Raw genomic sequence first — 21,824 nt, forward strand, 5'->3', positions numbered from 1 at the left:
AAACTTCCAAAGTTCCGCTTAACTTGTTGCCGAAATAGTTTCTCGTTTTCAGGAAAATTGCAGCGCGCCGGAGTCTCAAGAAGTGTATCGGGGAATCTTCCCTGAAGGAAAAATTGCCACTTGCATACTTGTCTTCGACCAAAGTGGAGCCCTCACCCACTCCAGGGGGAACATGTGCTGTTTAGGAAGATATAAAGGAGTAATTTTATTACTCGGTACATCTCTTCCCCCCTCAGAAGCCATTTCATTTCTCCTTTCAGCCTCCACAGAAGCCTTTATTTGATCTCATATTCCAGAGTATGACTGCCTCAAACCGGTCCGACTCCGTTTATTTTCATTTGGAAAACACATTTAGCGTCGGAGGGGTGGCGGAGGATGGAGGTGGGGAGCGCCGCATGTGGAAGGGACTTAGGCAAGTTTCTCTATCGCCTGTTAATGTCCTCCTGTGGGGTTTTTTTTTTGGGCACCAAACTTTATATTTCCTTCTCTCAGCTTGATCAGCGTGATTTCTTTCTGTATTGAGAAAACTCTCTAAAAATCTCCACAAATAACTTCCCTTCAAATAGCTGTTAAGTTTGCATCCATACGGTGAAAATTGATCCAGCTGGAGGCTCTTTAGTCAGTGCTTTGAACGTGCAGATCATTGGAAAAGTGTGCCATTTATTAGGCAGCCCACTTAGGCAGCCCAGATGGAGCTGGTCACTTGAGAGGGAGACGTCCTCGTAAACTCCGAGCCTTTTGAGCGGGCACAACACCCAACGTTAATGTCCACATTAACCACCGTCTCCCGCCTACACCTTTCCTTTTTTGTCCACATCTTTGGCCATTTACCAAACCAATCTTTACCAGCTTCCCTCAGCGATTCCGGAAGTCCCGCTCCCTTCTCTGTCTTCCCCGTCTCTCTGTTTTCCTTCCTTTTTTTTTTACTTGTACTGTTAGGAGGTGGGATGGGGGGTATCATAGCCTCCTCTGGGCCCAGTTCCCCACGATGAATTACCTCCAGATGTAATTCCTATCCCCCCCCTCCGCCCCGCCCTTCGCCCTCAAATTAGTGGCTAGTAAAAATTAGGTTTGAATTAGCCGCGGTGTCGAGAATAGAGGAGTTTGAAATTTCCGTATAATGAGTTTATTATTCTTCTCTGGAATGCCGTTTTCCTGAATTAATTTGATCAGGGGGCTTTTTTAGTTGAATGGAGTTTTTAGTCATGAATGGAGAGCCACTGTGTCGGCAGGTCCAGGTAATCGGAGGACTCCGCGTTTTTGTAAGATTTCCAAACTCCCTCTAATTCACGTCCAGGGTTTAATTTCCGTCATCCCCCATGGAAGCATCGACAGGATTCCTTAGACTTTGGATGGCGTGTTTTTTTTCATAGCATATACAGGTGTTGTGCTCTTTTGACTGCCAGTGGAGCTTGTCTTGCTGCCACTCAACCGGAGAGCCACGGTTCTGGGAATGACAATGTGTTTGGCAGAGCTGGAGATCACTGTCATAAACGGGTGTCGGATTCATCGCCAACAGGAAGTCTGATTGCGTGAAGCGACTTTTATATCATCACATCCCATCTCAGTGACCGGGAACATTAAAAAACAACAACTCAGTAGCGTCTACTTTCTCTAAGAGTGGATATAATCTAAACTGGTACCGCCTTTACTATATGATAATATCTTCGACTGTGAATAAAGGAGAGTTGTCTGCCAAGCTCTGCTCTTTCATCTAATTCCAATCTGCAGTCTAACAGGTAAACTGCTGTGAGCTGCACTTGCTTGTTTAAATTTACCCGGCTCGGCCGAGCCTTTGATTCCAGCAACTCGTTTAATTCAAATACGCTTTTGAAGAAAAGCTTTTCTTTTTTTTTTATATTTAGGAAGGGGGGAGGGGGGGCGTTGAAGGCAGCTGTGGTGGTGGTGGGAGAATAAGAGGAGGCACAGGAGGGCCAATTTAACCTGGAGTGTCTGTCGCTAGTCTGCTAGCCTGCTTCGTTTCAAGAGGCCCGGTCAGCTTGAACCGTCTGACTTCTGTCATTTCGATCTCTTTTTATTTTTCTGCTGTAATGTATACTTTAATTCCCGCCCGCCTGCTGTCTGTGTGCGGCAGCGGCGTCGGCAGAAGCAGCTGGAGGGGAGGTGCAGGTATCATTAAGCCTTGGAGAGGCACCAGCGGAACGCTGCTGAGTGCTGTACGTGGCTCCTCGCAGAGCTGTGTTGATATTCCTGGGCCCCGGTGAACGTACAGCCGGGTTTATTTTCAATAGGAACCTGAGGCCTGGGCTTGGCCAGAGTGTCACCCCCCTTCTCTCCTCCCAACCCCCTCCCCCCCGGTCCCCCGGCTGCTTACTTGGGCTGTTGATATTGAGTCAAGCAAACACTCTCTCAGGGATGTCCTGTTGGGCACTCAGCCAAAGTCGCAAATGGAAGTCACATGTGGAGACTCCCAGAGGACGGCATGAGGCCTCAATTCACACCCAAAAGCACTACTTTTTTTGCCTTGTATAACTTTTAATAAAAGCAGTACTTATATGCATTAAAATGATTTTGTAAGATACATCTTTAATAAGAAAAATCCAAACAACAAACCAAACAAAACGTCCGTATTTACCTCTCTGATTGCTGTAATCATGCCCCTCTCCACCTTCATTCACTGCTCTCGTTTTAAAGCACTGAAACACATATGCAAATATATTTGGACACTGTCATTATCAGCCACTTAATAGGCATTTCATTAGGGATTTTCTGAATGCACTGTGCAGGGCAAGTTGCCATGGATACCCCGGTGCTTAAGTACAGTATATTAAAACGGTGCTGCCTTCCAACCACTTATATAATCACCGGTCCGTAATGGTCTCTGCTCTGTGGCCGTAAGCGATGTATCGTGTGATCAACATCTCAGGACTGAAAAATAAAAGCCCCCACCCCTTTTATTAAGTCTTATTTCTGTTTGTTTATCAGCAGGTAGGGCCGAGTGGCTCGTGGATTGTGCTTGTGGAACATTTGTGTGATGAACTCTCCTCATCGGTTAACGCTGTGTGGGAGTTTTTTTAGGGCCGGTTGGACATATTTTAGACGGTGAAATCACTTCATTTTGTCTGACTGGCTCTTACATGTGAGTGCAGACGAGGGAGGAGGGATGAGAACATCACTGATGCACTTGGCTCTTGGGATTCAACATCCTCTTTGTCTTTTACACTCCAGATTTTCACATTTAAAATATCTTGATTGCGTTTTTTTCCGACTAACATTCCCCCGCTAAATTCACCCCTCTTTCCAGCATTAGCTTGCATCTTTTAAGGCTAATGCTTCCAAAGGGTTAACGGGGTGATTCACGTGGCTGCGGGGCTGCTTCTGACTGACGGAGCTCATGGCAGTGCGTGTACTTTGCGGCGGCTCGGGTGCCACTGAAGACGGGAGATGACGCCGCGATTGGGCGCTTGACTTTGTCGAACACCCCGGAGGCGGCGCACTTCACGGTGGCTTTAATTGAAAAGGAATAGTTAGCATGAGTGTGTGTGTGTAAACGATAGCGTCCGACGGCATCGTCAGCACCGTGGATCCACTCCTCGCTCCTCCTGCTCCTGCCAGGGTTTGCTCGCCAGCTGCTGCCACCATCACCCCTCCCTTACTGTACCCACTACACATGTCTATCTCCCCCCTCCTCCTCCTCCTCCTCCTCTTCTCTCTCTCTCTTTCTCCTTCCGCCACATTAAGACGCTGGTGGGCCCGTTCGTCTCCGTTGACCTTGGCAGCAGAAAGCGGAGGAAGAAGAGACGCGGCGAATAAATACCTGAAGGGAGGAGTGCGCACAGTCGTCACAGATGTGTAGGAACAGGCGTAGCATCCCCCCTTTAGTGAGGCGAATGTTTCTAAGGGCCAGGGGCCTCTTGTTTGTCTTTTTCCAGCGAGGCACTCTGGGTAGTTTATTAAAGGGGCTGAAGGAGCTTTCTAGCCTGCAGCCCTCGGTGCTGAAAGAGAAATGGGAGAAATTACTGGCATAATGTGGACGCTTAGAGCAATTAACAGCAGTTGTTTAATGTTCTCTCTCTCTCCCTCTTCTCTCGCTCGCTCTCTCTCTGTGTCATGCTTGTTTAGTGTTTACCCTCCTACCGCCTCGCAGCTCAAGACAGTTGACACTAATGAAAATGCCGCATCTTTTTTTGCTCTCTAAATAATGATATCATACGGCTGAAATATGCTCCAGCGGGGGCCGAGGAGATAATGTGCAATTCAGAGGCTGTTAAATCATGCCAGCGCCGCGCTCAGAGCTGCAAGTTCAAGTGGTCTTTACCCCGCGTTAGGGGCTGCATCTCCTCCTAAATAAATCTGTCACAGTTGCCCCGGGTGCCTCTCTCTTTTAAAACATTAAAGTTCCTGCACTCTGCGTAACCTCGCTCTGCAGCTGTGTGCCACAACATGTGCATGAATTTGATTTTGGTGCCAGATTTGTTTGATTCTATGGATATGGCAGCAACTTTAAAAACAAAAAAATGTCCGCTGTTGTATTAAATCTCCCAGGCCCATGTGGCGGAGCGAGCTGGTGGCAGATGGACCGGCTTTCTGCATCTGCCGTACGCAGACTGGGGGGCTTTGTACTCTCCTCTCCTGGGGAAGACCGAGCCTTTTCTTCTTGCCAGTAGATTCCTGTCTGCTGGAGCGACTAAGGAAAACATCTGTGGCATGCGAGGGGGGAGAGAGAGAGAGAGAGAGACAGAGGAGAGAGTGAATAAAAAAAGTAGTGAAAAGGATTGGCAAACACCATTAGCCCCTAAATGTTGCAGCTCATTGCCTGTTGTGCATTGTTTACAGGAGGGGGTGCGTGGTGGGGGGACATCATATCCAGCACATCTGAGAGCGAGACACATGCTCCCTGCAGCTTCTGCAGCCGGCTGCGGCGGTTTCCGCGGTCCCTGTTGGAGATAATTCATTATGGGAGAGTTGTTCACAGATCTGGATGCTCGTGTAGGACATGTGCACGGACACGTTCGCCTTTTTAAGCGAGCTTTTAAAAAAGTGTGGCAGAGGGTGGGGGGGGGTTGACTATTCTGTGTTTTACTTTTGATTCACGCCTAAAAAAAAATTTAAGGCTTCTTTTTCTGCGTTTGTGGAGGTCTCCCCACTTCTGAACCTTTGTGCTCTCCCTCCCCTCTCAGATTCCTCTACAAAACGCCTCTTCTGAACCCCCCCCTCGCACACACATACACAGTCACACACCCCCCCCTCCTCACCATTCCTTTGCCAACTCTCGCCACCCTCCGCCCCCTCCTCCTCCTCCTCCTCCTACTCCACTCCCCCCCCCCCCCTCCCCTACCCCACCGATCAAGCCGCTGGTTTTTGTGTACTATTGGTCCTCGGGCGTCAAAACAATCCAGCGGGGCCGCCTGACTTGTTTTAATTAGGCGGCACTGAAACGGCAACTGTCTCTCAGACGTGACCAGGCAGAGGTGCTCTCCCCCTCTCTGCTGCACTACTGTAAATACGGCTGTAAATACTCCTCCGCTGAGCGTCAGCTACTTTCTCTTTACTTTTTGCTGTTTTCTCCTCGTGGCATTTCCCCCCTCCTCTCTTCATTTTTTTTGATAACGCTTCCAGGCTTCTGAGAATACTTCTTCAAATGCTCCTTACCGGGGAGAGTGGATTTCTCACTCATTGTTTCAAAGGTAGGTCTGTCCCTCTCTCTCTCTTTAACACTTTGTTTGAATGTGTACTTGTGCCGGTGTAGCGGTGCTTTTTTTTTTTTTTTGTTGCAAGGTAATGCACGGATGTAATTGTTTTTAAGAGCCCTATACGCTCTCTCCGGTGCCGAGGCGACCGACTCTCCGCTCAGCCCTTCACTAATCCCATTCAGACTCTTTACATCCACACACACACACGCTGTGACCTGCTCGCAGAGCTGTAAAGAGAATCGGTGAACTGCACGGGAATAAAGCGACACACACGTACCTTTTTTCTGCGGCGGATGCGCCTCTGGTGGCGGCGTCCTCCAGCCGTGCTTCTGCCTCCGTTTCCCCTCGTACGCGCAGCGCAGCAGACAGCCCGGCAGGTTGTGTGTGCAACTGTGTGTGTGTGTGCACTTGCAAGAGAGAGAGCGAGAGAGAGAGAGAGAGAGAGAGGGTTCAGAGGAGCAGATGTGCGATTAGAGCGAGCTGCCTGGCAAGAACGCAGCCGAGGCGCGAGGGGAGAGCCGGCGAGCATCCTGCGAGGACTCACAGCACTCCCCGTGTGAAGATCCCCTCTCTCTCTCACACACACACACACACACATTCACACTCTACAGGACCCACCCACACACACATAGAGAGAGAGAGAGTCCCAGTTACACTTTTGAACCCAAATACACAGAAAAAGATTTTTCTTGATGCTTTCTCGCAAAAAAAAGTGACTTGAAGGTCATTTTCCTGACGGCAGAATCAAGATGAAACCAATAATCACCTTGTCTCTCATTTCTAATAAATTGAAGGCTAAAATGATAAGTAGCGTTTCCCAGTAATAGTGATATATTTCATCAGCAGCCGGCATAAGAAATGATGGTCTAATTATTTCCAGCGTGGAGAGAGAACGAAGGCAACGTGTCTCTGTCATAAATTTCCATTTTGTACACTAACCCCCCCCTTTCTTCTTCCATTCACACACACATGTGCCCTCACACACACACACTCCCTCGGCTGTCCCACTCTTCCCCAACTCCAGCCTCTCCTATCGGGGGGCCCCAGCATGTCCGACCATTTTTTTTTTTTAATGGGGGCGAGGGTGATTTAAGTATGCATGAATGGCACGGCGGCGGCGGTGGTGGTGAGGTGGCGAGAGAGGGAGAGGAGAGAAGGGGGGGGGGAGAGAGGAGCTGAGCGGGGCGGGGGCTGGGGCTGGGGTGGCTTGTTTATGATGCCATCCCCCATAAACACAGCTGAAGTGATGACACAGATAGTGTTGCCTCTCCACGGGGTGACACCAGTCGACTTGCGGCCGTCGCTGCGAGACACCCTCGCCGGTTGTAGAGGCGCCCGCTCTGCTCCTCTCTGGTCAAGCTCTGTGGCACTCCTCACCTTCAGGTAAAAAAAAAAAAAAGGAAAAAAAAAAAAAGTCAGGAAGACTCCATCCATCAATCACCCATCAATCATCCCTCCATCCATCCTGGCTCTCGGCTGTGTTTTTAATGGTTGTGTTTTATTGCCGTGTGGTGTGTGTCTCCTGCCGCTCGTCCCCACCGTGCAGCCTCGGTCTGCGCCGCTCTGCTAATCTGCTGCTTAATTAGCGCTGATGAATGGCTCGGTGTGTGTGTGCATGCGTGCAAAGCGAGCGCGCGTGTGTGCGTGTATGAGTGAACTCTCTTACTGTGGTATTCTCTGCTCCGGTAGGGTGGTGCTTTTTTTTTTTTTCTTGCTTTTTTTTTAAGATGTTGCTAATTGCTTGCTAAGCTAATCATTGATCATTAGCGTGTAGCCTTTCATAAGCTAATAACAATGCATTTTTAATCAGGTGCAGATATGTGTGTTTTGAGAGGGTAAAGATTGAACTTTTCCATCTCTACGTGTGTGTGTTTTGAAATTGTTGAACTCTTCGGAGCAGACGCCGAAGTGTCGAGAGGTCACCGATAGACTGATGATCGTCAAAGCGCTAATTATCTTTATCAAAGGCGAGCGGGATAATTTGTTTACTTAAATATTGATGAGGCTGAGCGAGGCATGCTATTGGGCTATTGTGGGCATATTATTAACATTTCATAGGGCTTTGTGCAGGAATGCGAAAGGGACTCCTCTTCATAATTTAATACCCTAATGCATAATGAGCTACGTGATTAGCTCACACGGAGAATTGGCCAAACTCCATTCTGAAGGCAGATAATTTACATTGTTCTCCAGAGTCGGTCGTATAATAGCTTCTTTAGCGCAATAAAATTAAATGCTACACATTTTGTATTTCAGCTTACAAATCCCCCTGGCAATATCCACTTCTGACTTTTTTTTTTTTTCCTCATTTAAAAAAAAAAAAAAAAAAGAATTTAAAACGATTGAACTAAAAAAAAACCACAACACATGTTTACCTACATGTTTTATTTAGAACGCGCGCTCTCCAATTAACACCGTTCATTAGCCCGAGCCGCGTTATTTGTTTTGAAAGTTTAACCAATCACTTTGTTATGCTAATTGTGATGTAATTTAATTTGAGTTCCCTCCGTAATGATGATGCCGCTATTATCCACATAAATGATGCAGTTAAGCAGCACGGCCTCATTTGCATGTGCTTGAAGGGGAGAGAGGCTGCAGAGAGGGAGCCGGCTCCCGTATCACTCTGCTTTAATTTTCCACCTCTGTTCACTCCTGCCCTTTGGGTCTTCCCGGCCCTGTCGCTGGCTATTGATGATCAGCACTTTTATCTGATTCTTTTTTAAGGCCTGCTTACAGAAATAAAAAAAATTGAATATATGCGACAAATAATTATTTTTTACTTGAATCAAACATTTGATTTATGCGCCCCTTTCACACACACACACTCTTTACGTCTCACTTTCATTGGTTCTCTTTTGGGCGTTTGAGAGCTTCTTGAATTTTAATATTTCCATATCAAAGTGCTGCTTTGTTGGCAAGGGCTTAATTTTTAATCTGTTGATTCCATCATCATCTTTTGGTTTGGACATTATGCAGATGTGGGCTGAGTGAGTCGGGTGTGTGGAGAGGTGCAGTCAGGCAGTGCCTTCTGTGTGTTTTTAAAATCAATTTCTTAATCCTAAGAGGAGCAGGAGTGATCCTCCTCGCTGTGTAAAAAGTCCCCAACCGGGCATGAAGAAAAGTGTGACTAAGCCGGTGTTAAAGACAGCCCATTATCTGTTTTGTCCTGGGTTACACTTTGGTCATTTTCCTGTGGAAAGATTATTTTTCCTCCTGACCGGCCCTCCCCTCCACCTCCTGTTATTTGCCCCTAATTGGTTACATAAATCTTGTCTGGTATGAATGAGGAATGTTGCGGTGTTGTCAACTGCAATCTTCGCCCTTATTTACCAATTCATTAAGATCTATCGATGCAGGACTGCTGAGGGGGAATGACAACATAAATCAGAGCCGGAGACATAATGGCCCTAATCAACCAGAAATAACTGGAAACGTCACAATGAGCTATGTCTCTGTAGCTGCGCCGGCCGCCGCTCCATCCCTGCGCCTGTCCGCTGGATGTGCCTCGCTGCGGAGAGGAGCAGAAAGTCATCCAACTGTCAGCAGCTCCTCTGGTTTTCCCCATTTTCCTTAAAAAAAGTGTAAAGAATCTGTCCGTTCCTTTTCTCTTCCTCCACGCAGCTCAGGTGCAGAATAAACCATCTTTTCCTGACTTCCACACATGAGGTCTATAAATACAGTAAGGTCGGAAGCACCCCGCGTTCACCGCCGCACCTCCTCTTGCTCTCGCTAAAGATGATTGGACGAGACAATGAGGCCTCCCCTCTTTATAGGTCAATTAGCCCTGATTAGGTGGGCCGAGTTAATTAACGGAATTGGCAAATATGCAAATGAGAGCTGACTGATCGGCTTTCGTCACCGTCTCGCTCGCCCAACGGCGGGCGGGCGCTGTCTCCTGCCTCAGCAGAATGAGGTGGCTGATGGGTAACGTGGAAAGGGATGTGGGACGAGGAGAAAAGTAGTTCCTCTCCTCCTCTTTTTTTCCCCCCCTTGCTCCTGTGAGGGGCGTGCTGCGTGCAGAAGTGTGCATTTATTGCTGCAGTTGTAAAACTGTAAATTTAATTTCACCTTTAAATAATTTACATTTTTTACGTCGGCCTACTTTATGAGAAATCGGATCTCCTATGTACAATAACTGTTTTCCTATTGTCCCATCTTTCGCTGGTTGCATTCACATAAAATGAATTTGTATTAAATAGTATCATGCACACTATTCATAAGTGCTTCTTGCATTTGATTCTAAGCAGACATTGTGCAGACCGCACAATTGAACATGCACTTTACACCCTTTCCTCTGCTCCTCTTTGTCATCTCTTCTCCCTTTTCTCTTCTCCTCTCTCACACACACACACACACTCACACACTCCCATTCAGGGACACTCACACACTGTGGCAAATAGTCTGTCTTTTATCTTATTCTGTCTCATCTCCCTTATTGTAAATAGAAGAGAATTAAGTCCTGAACACTCTGCGCTGAATGTCTCCTATCACAGAAACTACGATTTATTGTCGGCTCAAATGAAGAATTGAAATATGACTGCGGTTTTTCTCAACGCAGGGCTCATTGGACAGGAGATAACCACGTTTGATTCTGTTGCTTTGAATAACGTTAATCCCGAAAAAAGCAAAAGTCCATTATTCATATTCATCTCTTTTCATTTGGCCCCACTCCTGATTTTGTAAATATGATTTCTTTAGCCCCCTCCATCCTTTTTTTCCCTCCTCCAAAGCAATCTTTATTCACCGGTGAAACACTTTTGAAATTCCTCTATCTGAGAGCAGAAACCATTACCATACACAGGTTTATAAGAAGTAGTCATTAATGCTCCTTTATGGTGGCCCTTTAGTGCCAAAAAGGAAGCTTTTAATTCTAAGGCTCGGCTGCCTGGCTTGCCATACTTAATCCAGGAGAGCTTTTTCCAGACTCACTCTGAAGCTTGAGGCTGGAACAAACTGCTTCTCTGACATAAAAAAACAAACTCATAATTAAGGTTTAATTTATGTTATTCTTGCATAAAGTTATTTTAAACCTCCATCGTTAAATTTAGCGTCTTATTTTGAAATTCCGCACCGTTTTTTGGACTCTGCACACACGTGGCATTTTGATTTATTAAGCAATCTGAAGTATTGAAAATGTGCCCTTGCCCAGTTACTTCTTTATTTTGTATGCATAGTAACTTATGGCAATGATGAATTAATTTCACTCAAGCACAGAATCTGTGATTATTTTAAATGGTAAGCATATCCTCGCCCTGATCAGAGAGCTGTGAGGAGTCAGCAGACTGTGAAATGTAATTTCTATTATTATGATTTTTTTTTTTTATTTTGATCTCCAACAAACCGAAAGAATTCCAGCCTGCCACCTGAAATGTGAAGTGATAATGAACGGACGTCTGGGATCACGGATTTAGCGGTCACATTTTCCCCCCTCTTAATGAAAACACTTTTTGCGACTCATACATATAAAATGAGGGGATGGATGGATGAAGTGTTTTGGATCGACGCAGTGGATCCTCACTGAAAATGGATAGCCAAGAGAGTGAGCAAAAAGTAGTGTCAAGCCCGTTGTGTGTTAACAACGTAACGTGTGTGTTAAATTCCCCAGTGCTCCCCAGACTGTGTTGGAGCACAGCAGACAGCTGTGTATTCCCACTAGATGGATGGCCAGTGTCATAGTGTGTGTTTACTGCACATGATAGAGCGGGAGACAGGCCAGGTAATGAGGCTACATTAAGGGCTTTTAGAGCTCGCAAACAAAGATGGAGGGCCGCTTCTTTCCCCTTTAATGATAGGTGTGCGTTTGGTGTGTATGTGCGAAAAACAGAGAGTGTGTGTGTTTGAGGCAATGAAAGGCTCAATTCTCCTTACACCTTTGTTGTGTCACTTCTGGGAAGAAAAGAGAGAGAAATTCTCCCAATCTCGGGGCCAAATGCGTCGTCAGGACCCCTCTCTCGGATTCCGCACCTGATGGAGGAGACAGATTTGCGTAGTGCGAGATTCGAGGGTAAATATTTGCTCAAGCTGAAGAGGAATAGCAAGCGAGGGGTATGGTTGCACAAGGAATGAGACAAAAGCTGGTGTTGGGCTGCAGCTTTGCAAATAAAGTGTCTGTCTGTGTCTATCTTTGCTTAATCAGGAAATGCCTTTCTTTCTGCTGAGCCTCCACCTTAATAGAAACGTTGGAGAGAGCGTTGACGACGGTACATTTACAGAGTTATCTTCGTCTCGCACTATCTTCCCACCACCCCTCAACCTAAACACTTAGTATCACTATCATCTTCCTTCCCTAAGCTATACATCTACAGCGTATTACCCGGGCAATAACAGGCCTCCTCTCTGTTTCCGATCATGATAATAAGTGGTCTCGGCTCTCCCTCATTGGAAGATTATGGCTTGAGGAAATGGCATCAAATAGCGGGTGTGTTGAAATGCAGGACACCGGCAATTTATGGGATGTCAAACACACGTGCAGGCAAAGCCGGCAGCCTTCACTCAAGCTGCCTGCGCTGAGAGAGGAGTCGATACTGTAGCTGGGGGGCGGTGGTATTGGTGTGGCTCCTTCCGACCCAGTTGGTTTAGGTCAGGGCTGGCGTCCCTCAGGGAGCCGTTGTAGGCCCACTCAAATTCAAGAAACACACATGCATACAGTCACACCCTCAGGTGCCAAGTATTGTCACTATCTGTCTCTCTGGAGTATTGTGTCTCGGCGTGCGTGTGTGACAGTCCCATCACCCCCACAGTCGGCTCGGCAGCTCGGGCGCCCGCTCATCACCGCAGCCCGGCTGTGTTTCTAATTGACATTCTAATTGGCAGATTTGAATGCCGCCTTTAGATGGCTAATTAATTTATCTCACCGCTGTCATTAAGGTTAAAGCACCATCTGATCTCTGCGAATATACTTTGCATATATCTGCATTATCATTATGTTGCAGTTAGACATATTGCATGGATTTTATTTTGAAGGAGGGAGGGAAGATTATGGGGCTGAGATTAGGCTGCGTATTAGACTTCTATTGTTTGTGTATTAAAATCAAATTATGCCTTTTTTTACTCACACAAAGATGTCCGATTTTTAATTTCTTTTCATAATATTAATGTTTTATATATCAATAACGATATGTATGCACATTAAAACCATTTCACAGGTTTGTTAATATCAAAGTAGCAATTTTCCTCGGACTTCCGCAGCAGTTTGCGTCGCATTCAGACGTTATTAAAAATCCTTATTTCCTCATCTCATATATCTTCCAAGTTTTTCCGAACATCCATCCCTGGTCCGAGAAAGAAAGCAGGAAAAAAAAAAAAGAGGGAGAGATCCAGGCTCCATTAGAATGTTCATAAAATTGTAGTAAAGGCAATCAGACAGTCTTTCTCTGAATATTTTAAACATCGGGCATGTAAAATTTATGCCTAATTTGAATACTTATTAGCCGGCTGATCTCGGGCTGCAGCCTTGAGTTTCTTATGCTGAGATTCATCACCGGATTGGATGTCACATTGTGCCAGTCTTTCCCCCCCCTCTCCACCTCCACCTTCCTCCCTCCCTCCCACTCACTCTCCCTTTCCCTCTCATTCTTTTCATCTGTCTCTCTCCGTCACCCCCCTCCCACCCTCTCTGCTTCTCCTCTCTCTCTCTCTCTCTCTCTCCTTCTCTTTCTGTCTTTTCTCCCCGTGTCTCTCTCCATCAGTAGTGAGCGGCGCGGTGTTAAACAGGGGCCTGTTTGTTCACAAGCACGCCTTGTCCTGGCCTCTTCCCTATTTACTTGTGTCCCGGGCAGCTGTCGCCCTGCTCTGTGTAACAGCTCAGCCCTGTTTGTTCTCCCTGCCTGGATCCTGTTTATCCTGGCTGTGGACATCCTTTAAGGCCTGTCCTGTATCTGCCCCTCGTCAAACACACACACACACAAACACACACACACACACATTGAAGGACGTGTACACACTTCTATTAAAACGGTATTTACCGGCCAGAGAATAAACACTGGGTACCATGTGAGCTGGGTGCAAATGCTGAGACAACACACACACACACAATCATGATTATTTGTGCCTTTTTTTGTTGCATGTATGTGCTTTTATTTTGAAAAAACGCTTGTGGCAAACTGTTAAAACTGAAATAATGGCATATTTTTGAATAGTTCTTGCTGTATTTTTTACATTTTTAAAATATAAAATTTCTCAAATTTTCTTAACATATTAAAAGAAATAATTTACCACCGCTCAGCACAATACCCATAATTCTTTGGTGCATTTCCAGTCAGCGATTGTTGCGTCTGGGTGTCTTTTATTTATAGAGAGCATGTCGACTGATGTCGGTGGGCTCCTCTCTGCCCCAGCGAAGGTACAGAGCATTAAATGCAGGGGGGAAATGATAAAACATTTATTACTGGAGAGAGAGGAGGTAATATGCATAATTTATGCTGTTTTTAGCACAATCATTAGTGATATTCCTGATAGATTTTTTTCCCTTCTTTTCTCTCGCTTTCACCCGCTTTCCATGCTTAATAAATGCGCCGAAAATTAACACATAATCACGTATTTATTTACTCCTAAAAATGTCGTCTAAACCTCCCACCGCAAAGTTTGATCACTGTTTTTTTTTTTTAACCCTTCCAAAATAAAAGTCTGATTGAGCCTGCAGATTTTATTTAGCCAAAGCAAAGATGACAAACCCATTATAGTGCTCATCACCAGCCATGCACCATGTGATTCGGCTCCTCCTCCTCCTCCCCTCCCCCTTCCAAATTTTAATTTTGCATGATTAGCTTTGCGTCATTAGGCAACTTCATTCACATGCGACACACACTCCAAATGTGACAGCTTCAAGACGGGGAGAGGGTTCAGGAGAGCCTTTCATTTTGCTGTCTGTGTTGCCTTCCTGTCTGAGATATTAAGAATTAAGCATATTTTTGTCTTAATTTTAAACAGATATATTTCTATTAAAAAATAAACGATGAATTTAAAGTACGAGGTGTAGATTTGTGCCCATATTTTAGTGCTTAAATCCACATTAAGCCACCCCTCCCATTTGAAACAGCACCAGGACGTGCATCTCTTTGTATTGCTTCATTTACACAATGAATGCATAATTGCTCCTCCTGCATCCAACCCCCCCTTCTTCCCCTTCTCCTCTACCCCCCTCCCTCTTCTTTAAATGCTTTAATTTGCAGAGGGGGACTGAGGGCTTGATAATAGAAGCGTAACAACTAAAAAAAAAAAAAAGGGAAAAAAGGGGGGGAATTGTAACGAGAAGAGCCCTAACCGGTGCCTCTTAATCACTTCTAGGTTTTAAATCATGATGATGCAGGAGTCGGCCACAGAGACAATAAGCAACAGTTCAATGAGTCAAAATGGAATGAGCACCCTAAGCAGCAGCCAATTAGAGGCTGGCAGTAGAGATGGGAGATCAAGCGCTGGTGACACGAGCAGCGAAGTAAGCACAGTCGAGCTGCTGCATCTGCAACAACAGCAGGTAAGTTGTGTTTCTCCCCCGTCTCGTCTCTCTCTCTCTCTCTCTCTCTCTCTCTCTCACTCTGTTTGCCACTCGCTCTCCCACTCTGCTCTGCTCTGCTCTCTTCTAAAGCAGCGCTTGGGTTTTCTACACAGGCAGGAGGTGCATTTAAATATATTTTTGTGTGCATTTATGTCAATATTTTTGTGTTTTTTTCCTTGGAAAAAAACAGTGTAAACAATCGGCTGTTTTTGTCATTGGTATATTTTCTCTGTAGTTTGTTTTGCCTGAAGCTTTTCCCCCGCAGACTTGCTTTAAGATTTAGTTGCATTTCAATTTGTATTTATTTGTTTAGAGAGCTTCTCGTAGACGTGTGAGGCCGTGCGAGCAGTGTGTGTGTGTGCATGTGTGACAGCAGCAGAGAGAGAGAGAGAGAGAGACAGATGGAGAAAGGGAAAAAGTGTGTGTTGGAGCTTCGTACGGATCAGTTTGGGTCTCGTGTGTGTGTGTGTGTGTGTGTGTGTGTGTGTGTCATGGCAGAGCTGTATCCACCAGAGGGCCTCCTAACTCGGCTCACACTGATACAGACGCACCAGCGGCAGGGAAACCTTTGACCGGGACACTTTTTGAAGAATAATTTGCTTGCAGTCTAAAAAGTAATTTTTTAAACCCACATTTTCTCTCTGTTTTGTATTTATTCTACTGATTTTACTGCTTTCTTTAATAGGAGGGATCACTTTTAAAAGCTTTATCTCTTTAACTTTTCCTCATGTTTTATTGTTTGCCTCTATTCTTCCCAGTCAGAGCGAGTTGGGGGTGAATGAGCTGCAGGGTGTGTGTGTGTGTGTGTGTTTGGGGGGCAGGAGTTGTGAAAGTCAGTCGCCAGCAGAGTAAAGGAGTCAAGTGTCTCTCGTGTCTTTTCACGGTGAATGATGGCTTTGACAGTTTGCCAAAAGAGCAGTGGGAGACGAGGTCAGAGGGCCGCGCTTCGGGGCGGAGGGGGGCAACGCCGCAGGTTTGTAATGATGCGCTCTGTCCTCTTGCGCTCGATGGTATGCAAGAGTTTTTTCCTACGTGTGTGTGTGTGTACTTTATCCGAAGCAGCTGAACGCCTGTGGTCACTTTGGTGCGATAGATGCCGGTGTGTGTGTGTGTGTGCTGCAGGGGTGCAAAATCCTCCATCCCCCATGCCCCCATCCCAGCACCCATCCTCCGTACACAACACGACCCCAGCGGTCCTGCTGGTGGCCGCAGCAGCACCCTCGTGGCCTCACCCCCCCCCCCATTTATCACCACTGTGCCACTCTTCCTATACACACACACACACACCTGATTGGGGTCAATCCTCTCCCTCTCTCAGTCATCACTCTTTTACATTTGAAGGTATCGGGTGGAGGAGTGCTTTCTCTCTGTGTTGATGCTCTGCAGATAGAGGGTGAAATAGAGAGAGATAGAAAGCCGGATAAGAAGATGCTTTTTAACTGTTGTATCAAAGGAGCATGCTTTGTTTTGTTCTACAAAGTGTTTGTTCTTTTTGAGCATTTTTATACAAGATTTTATTTTTTATTTTTTATTGCAATTCATTTAATAAATATCCAATTTGGGACTTTTATTTTGTAGGAACTTGCCTACATCTGTAATAAACATGTTGGTCTCATACGAGACAACATCTGTATTTTTAATGTCATTCATTTTACATTTTTATAAGATACAAAGTAATACTAGAAATGTTTTGGGACTTTTATTTTGTAGTAACAAGACATATCTAAGGAATATGGAGGTATCTTATACCAGACAATATCATATTTTTTATTGCAATTCATTTAACATTTTGTAAGAGCAAAAAAACTCAAATAAGGAGAAGCTTTAGATGGTTTGGGAAATGTTTTGGACTTTTATTTTGTAGGAACTTGCCTACATCTCTGATAAACATGTTGATCTTATTAGAGACAACATCTGCATTTTTGCTGTCATTCATTTTTACATTTTTATTAGATGAAAAGAAATAGTTTTAAGATTCGTTTTAGAAATGATTTGTGGCTTTTATTTTGAAGGAACTGGCCTACATCTCTGATAAACATGTAGAGATCTTATAAAAGACAACACCTGTATTTTTTATTGCAGTTCATTTAAAATTTAGTAAGGGAAAAGGGTTCAAATAAGGAGTAGCTTCAGATGATTTGAGAAATGTTTTGGGACTTTTATTTTGTAGAAACCTGCCTACATCTATATTAAGCATGTAGAGATGTAATATCTGTCTTTTTTAAAATTGCAATTTATTTAAAATTTTCACGAGATAAAAATGTGCAAATAACAAGTTGTTTCAGATAATTTGAGGAACGTTTTGTGACTTTTATTTTGTAGTCACTTGAAGGCATCTCTTAAACATTTAAAGATCTAATAAGAGACAATAAACTATAAGATTAGGCTGATACAAGCAGAGGAAAGTGTGTGTGGATGTAAACTCAGTAAGTCATCTCAAAGCAAAGAAACCATGCCGTAAAAAAAACCCAGCCACAGCACTGAGAGAGAAAAGGCGACGTAAGCATAAAGTGTGTAGTTAAATCTCTGAGACGGACGTGCGGCTGAGAGCTCGTGGTTGCAAGTTACTGGGTGGGTGGGTGGGTGGGGTTGGGAGAGGATGTGACAGTGTGCGCCTTGTAAAGAGGCCAGCCCGAGCCTTCTCTCCCCCCCCCCCTCAGCCCTGAGACAGACACATTGAAATGAGCAGTCCAGCTAACAGGTCTCTGGAGGCTTTTTAAAACAGGGGCCCTGTGCTGTTAACTTCACACACACTTCCTGTGAGGAGAGAGAGCACGGTCCGAGGAAGAAGAAGACGAAACATGGACGTTTTGTTTTTTTTAAATGCAGAGAGCTTTGCTTTTTTGCGGCTGCTAGCGTGCTCATTTGAAGAAGCCGATGTTTGCAGATACGTGCATGCATCTGTGTCCACTTCTTTTTCTCGCACCTGTGAGCGGCTTTTAAAAAATTCCAGCCCACGTCTCCCGCTCTGAGTCCATTCTGAAGCAAAGGCTGTTGGGTGTAATTTTCCACCCATATTTGGAATGACATTGAGTGGTCCGCTGGGTATAGGAGCTCCGGTCTCTCATCACGCTGCTGGGGGGATGATTAATAATAAGCACTGATGAATTCTCCACTGTCCCTGTGGGTTCTGCCATTACCTTAGCAGCTCCAAAATACCACCTGCAGCTATAATTAGAAAAGCAGCATCTTAAGGTCTGCTCGCCTTGGATTCAGCCAGGTTACACGGGAGCAATTCTCACATATCCAAATAGTTTTTTTTTTTTGTTTGCACCATATAACCTCTTCATAAAGGTGGTTTCATTCAATATAAAAAGCTGCACGCTCTGTCCCCCCATCATGTCACAATTGAATTTCCAACCCCTAATTTCCCGTCCGGGTTTCATCACCCCATTCCCAAGGTTGTCTAAATAGACCTAATTTGATTTGAGATCACAGATTAGATACCCACTGTATCTGATTGCAATTTGCCAGCTCCAGATATGTATCACAGCAAATGATGAATGTAGCACGGCCTTAATTACTCCGCTATAAAAGCTCCCCCCCCTTCGCTTTAAAAAATGTGCTGAGCTCATATTAGCAATCAATTTATCATTGACTACACTCAGTCTTATGGTTTAATATTAGATGCTGCTACGTATGTACACGGGAGCTATGCATTGATCTTCAGATCTATACCATAATGTCCCATAATGAGGCTGTTAGTTGATTACAGCGGTCTGTAGACTTAATCCTGCACGGGGTTATCAGTGGGATTGATGAGCCAATACACAGGGCGACTGCCCCCTCTAAATAGACTCATACTGTAAGAAGTATATTGATATTCAGAGCAAGACGGAGGCCATGGGTGCTCTATTGTGGCTGTTCTTTTAGGGACAACCTTGTCACTACTCTGAGTAAAAAACAACCAATTGCGAAGAAAAATACATGCATAATTTAAAGTTTGAGTCCGTGATCTATTTCCTGGGACTGCTCTTGTGTTTACTTCAGATTTTCTCATTGTTTGTGGCATGTTTTCTTAAAGTTTTGCACAAAAATGCACTTTACGCTGGAGTGTTGCCACAGTCTACATGTTGGTAAACTGGTTTAAGTATGCATCCGTCCCTGTTTCCCGAGGCACATGATGCAGCAAAATGCAAACCATCCAACCCCATTTAAATGACTGCAGCATTTTTGACATAAATTACCGCAAGTGCGCCGAGGTGCCATCTTACTCCCAGGCTAACCCTGTCGCTACACGGGAGTTAGGCAGTGGTCCAACTTGAGAGTGACAGCAATTAACCTGCCTTCCTCGCTGTTTAGCTTCGGGAAAAGGAAGGGATGAGGAATGTGACAGCAAGTGATGGGTAATATTTAGGGTTTAGGGGCAAATGAAATTCTCCCCCAAAAATGAAAGTCATTAGGGAGAAAGTTACCCCACAGACAAAGGACGAAAAGACAGCGCGCGTGTGTATGTGTGTGTGTGCTTATTTGACAGACGTGTGAGCTCTGCCTCCTCTTATAACAACTCAAGTTTGTTGTTTAATGCGGGTAAATACTAAAAATACTGTCTTCACCTAGCATCACCTCTCACAAACAAGCCTCAAGCATCTTTCTCTCTGCCCTTCACCTGCCTCTCTGTCTTTCTCTGAGAGCACACACACACACCCACACACACACACACACGCACCTAAGATGCAAATCTGGGCTTTGCCCTTGAGCATAATTTAAAGGCCTAATCACCCAGACTGTCCCTTTGGATGGAAAAGGGAAAGAGGGAGGGAGGCGGAGGGAGGGCTGGTGTCTCTCATTTGCACCCTTACACAAAGAAGCTCATTAGGTTTATCTTTCAGGCCTGAGATTGCCCCACTCAACTGTGTAAATAAGACACCGGCCGCGGCCTGACGCATCAATCACCTCTCAGGACAGGAGACAGACCTCCGCTGAAATATGAACGAATTCATAAAGGAGCCTTTTGTTGGCCGTCATCATCTGTGAGGAGATAAGGGCTTCCTGTAAAGGCTGGAGGAGCATTAAGGAAGCAGCGTGAACTGTATGTCTTTGTAAAATTATTCCCCCTTTCAGAGAAAAGACAGCTCCTACCTAGCAATCCTTGTGTTGGGCTTATTTACAATGAAAGCCATCCTTCTTTTTATTTCAAGCCTGGCTATTGGCAGACGCTCCCTACAGGATAGTACATACAGGCCTGTGACATATAGGCCTGTAGTTTCCCCCTCTGCGATGACACTAAAGATATAGGGGTGTGAATGACAGCACAGCTTCTGTTTGCTCACCCTTCCCCAGACAAAACACAGTATTATTCTATTATCTATCCAGACGCCACCTCTTCCTCCACCTTTTTTCTCCTCCGTCTCATTCTTCAGCTCCTCCAAACCTGGCCTGTCCATCTATGTTTAAGACACATTACATGTGGCCTTCTGGAATTTACAGTGGCGCTCTCCCAGTAACTCCATTTCGCACAGGAGTCCCCCGAGAGCACGGCGAAATGTCAAGCTGCAAGGCTTGAAAGAGAGACGAGGAGAAAGGGACAGAGAGAGAGAGAGGGAGCGGGCGCTGGAGGAGTGGAGAGGATGAGAGAGATAGACGGAGGGAAATCTGCTGGAAATAAACACTTATGGGTGTTTTATGCTCAAGCAGTTGGGGGCTGTGAGTAGGCAGTGTGGTGGAGGTAGAGGGGCAGGACAGGTAGAGAAAGCAGATAATACTGTAATTTTTGCTAATAAAAAAATCAATCTTAGGAAATTTTAAACCATGTGTACATTTTTCAACATTAAATGCATTTAATGAAGCAAATTTCATACATCAATTTGGGTCTTTTGTTTGACCTGACTCTAAAGATGTTCTCATACCAATTTGCCCTTCCCGATACCGATACTGATTCCAATATCTTGAGTTCCAAGACGGAACTATTGGCCGATACTGAGAACCCCTTTGATAAAAATATATATAAAAGTGGTGGAAAAACACTTATTGGCAATATTTTGCTAGTTTGATTAACATTACACTCTCTGCTAGCGCCATATTGTTGTTGTTTGTAAATGAAACACGATAATTTGCCAAGACCAGCAGAGTGTATGTAGAGCGATTGGTTTGGTATCTGTGCATTATTGCGGATAGCGACCGATATGATACTAGTGTCGGTATCGGCCTGTATCAGTATTGGCCAGTATCAGTATCAATATCAGTATTGGTATGAGCCAGGATCAGTATCGATATCAGTATCAGCCAGTATCATTGTCTATTCTAGCATTGGTATTGGCCAGTATCAGTATCGATGTTAGTATTGGTATGAGCTAGTATCAGTATCAATACCAGTAGTGGTATCGGCCAGTATCAATATTGTTATCAGTATTAGTATTGGCCATTATCAGTATCTATTCTTGTATTGGTATGAGCTAGTATCAGTATCAATACCAGTAGTGGTATCGGCCAGTATCAATATTGTTATCAGTATTAGTATTGGCCAGTATCAGTATCGATACCAGTAGTGGTATCAGCCAGTATCAGTATCATTATCAGTATTGGTATTGGCCATTATAAGTATCTATTCTTGTATTGGTATTGGTCAGTATCAGTATCGACAACAACATTTCTATTGGCCAGTATCAGTAGCAATATCAGTATTGTTATTAGCCAGTATGGATATCGATACCAGTATTGCTATTGGCCAATGTCAG

General features: G+C 44.9%; 1 protein-coding gene across 1 annotated transcript in view; it reads left to right on the top strand.

Moving 5' to 3' along the window:
* foxp2 (forkhead box P2) overlaps nucleotides 1-21,824 on the top strand; it is a 102,404-nt gene that overhangs the window by 24,768 nt on the left and 55,812 nt on the right. The window contains exon 4 of the mRNA XM_069670793.1: nucleotides 14,940-15,126. Coding sequence (XP_069526894.1) covers nucleotides 14,950-15,126 — 177 coding nt within the window. The 5' untranslated portion in view covers nucleotides 14,940-14,949. The remainder of the gene's footprint in view (nucleotides 1-14,939; nucleotides 15,127-21,824) is intronic.

Source organism: Semicossyphus pulcher, unplaced genomic scaffold, assembly GCF_022749685.1.
Source record: "Semicossyphus pulcher isolate SPU_LCO1_2020_fin unplaced genomic scaffold, fSemPul1.0.p SCAF_20, whole genome shotgun sequence".
Lineage (NCBI taxonomy): Eukaryota > Metazoa > Chordata > Actinopteri > Labriformes > Labridae > Semicossyphus > Semicossyphus pulcher.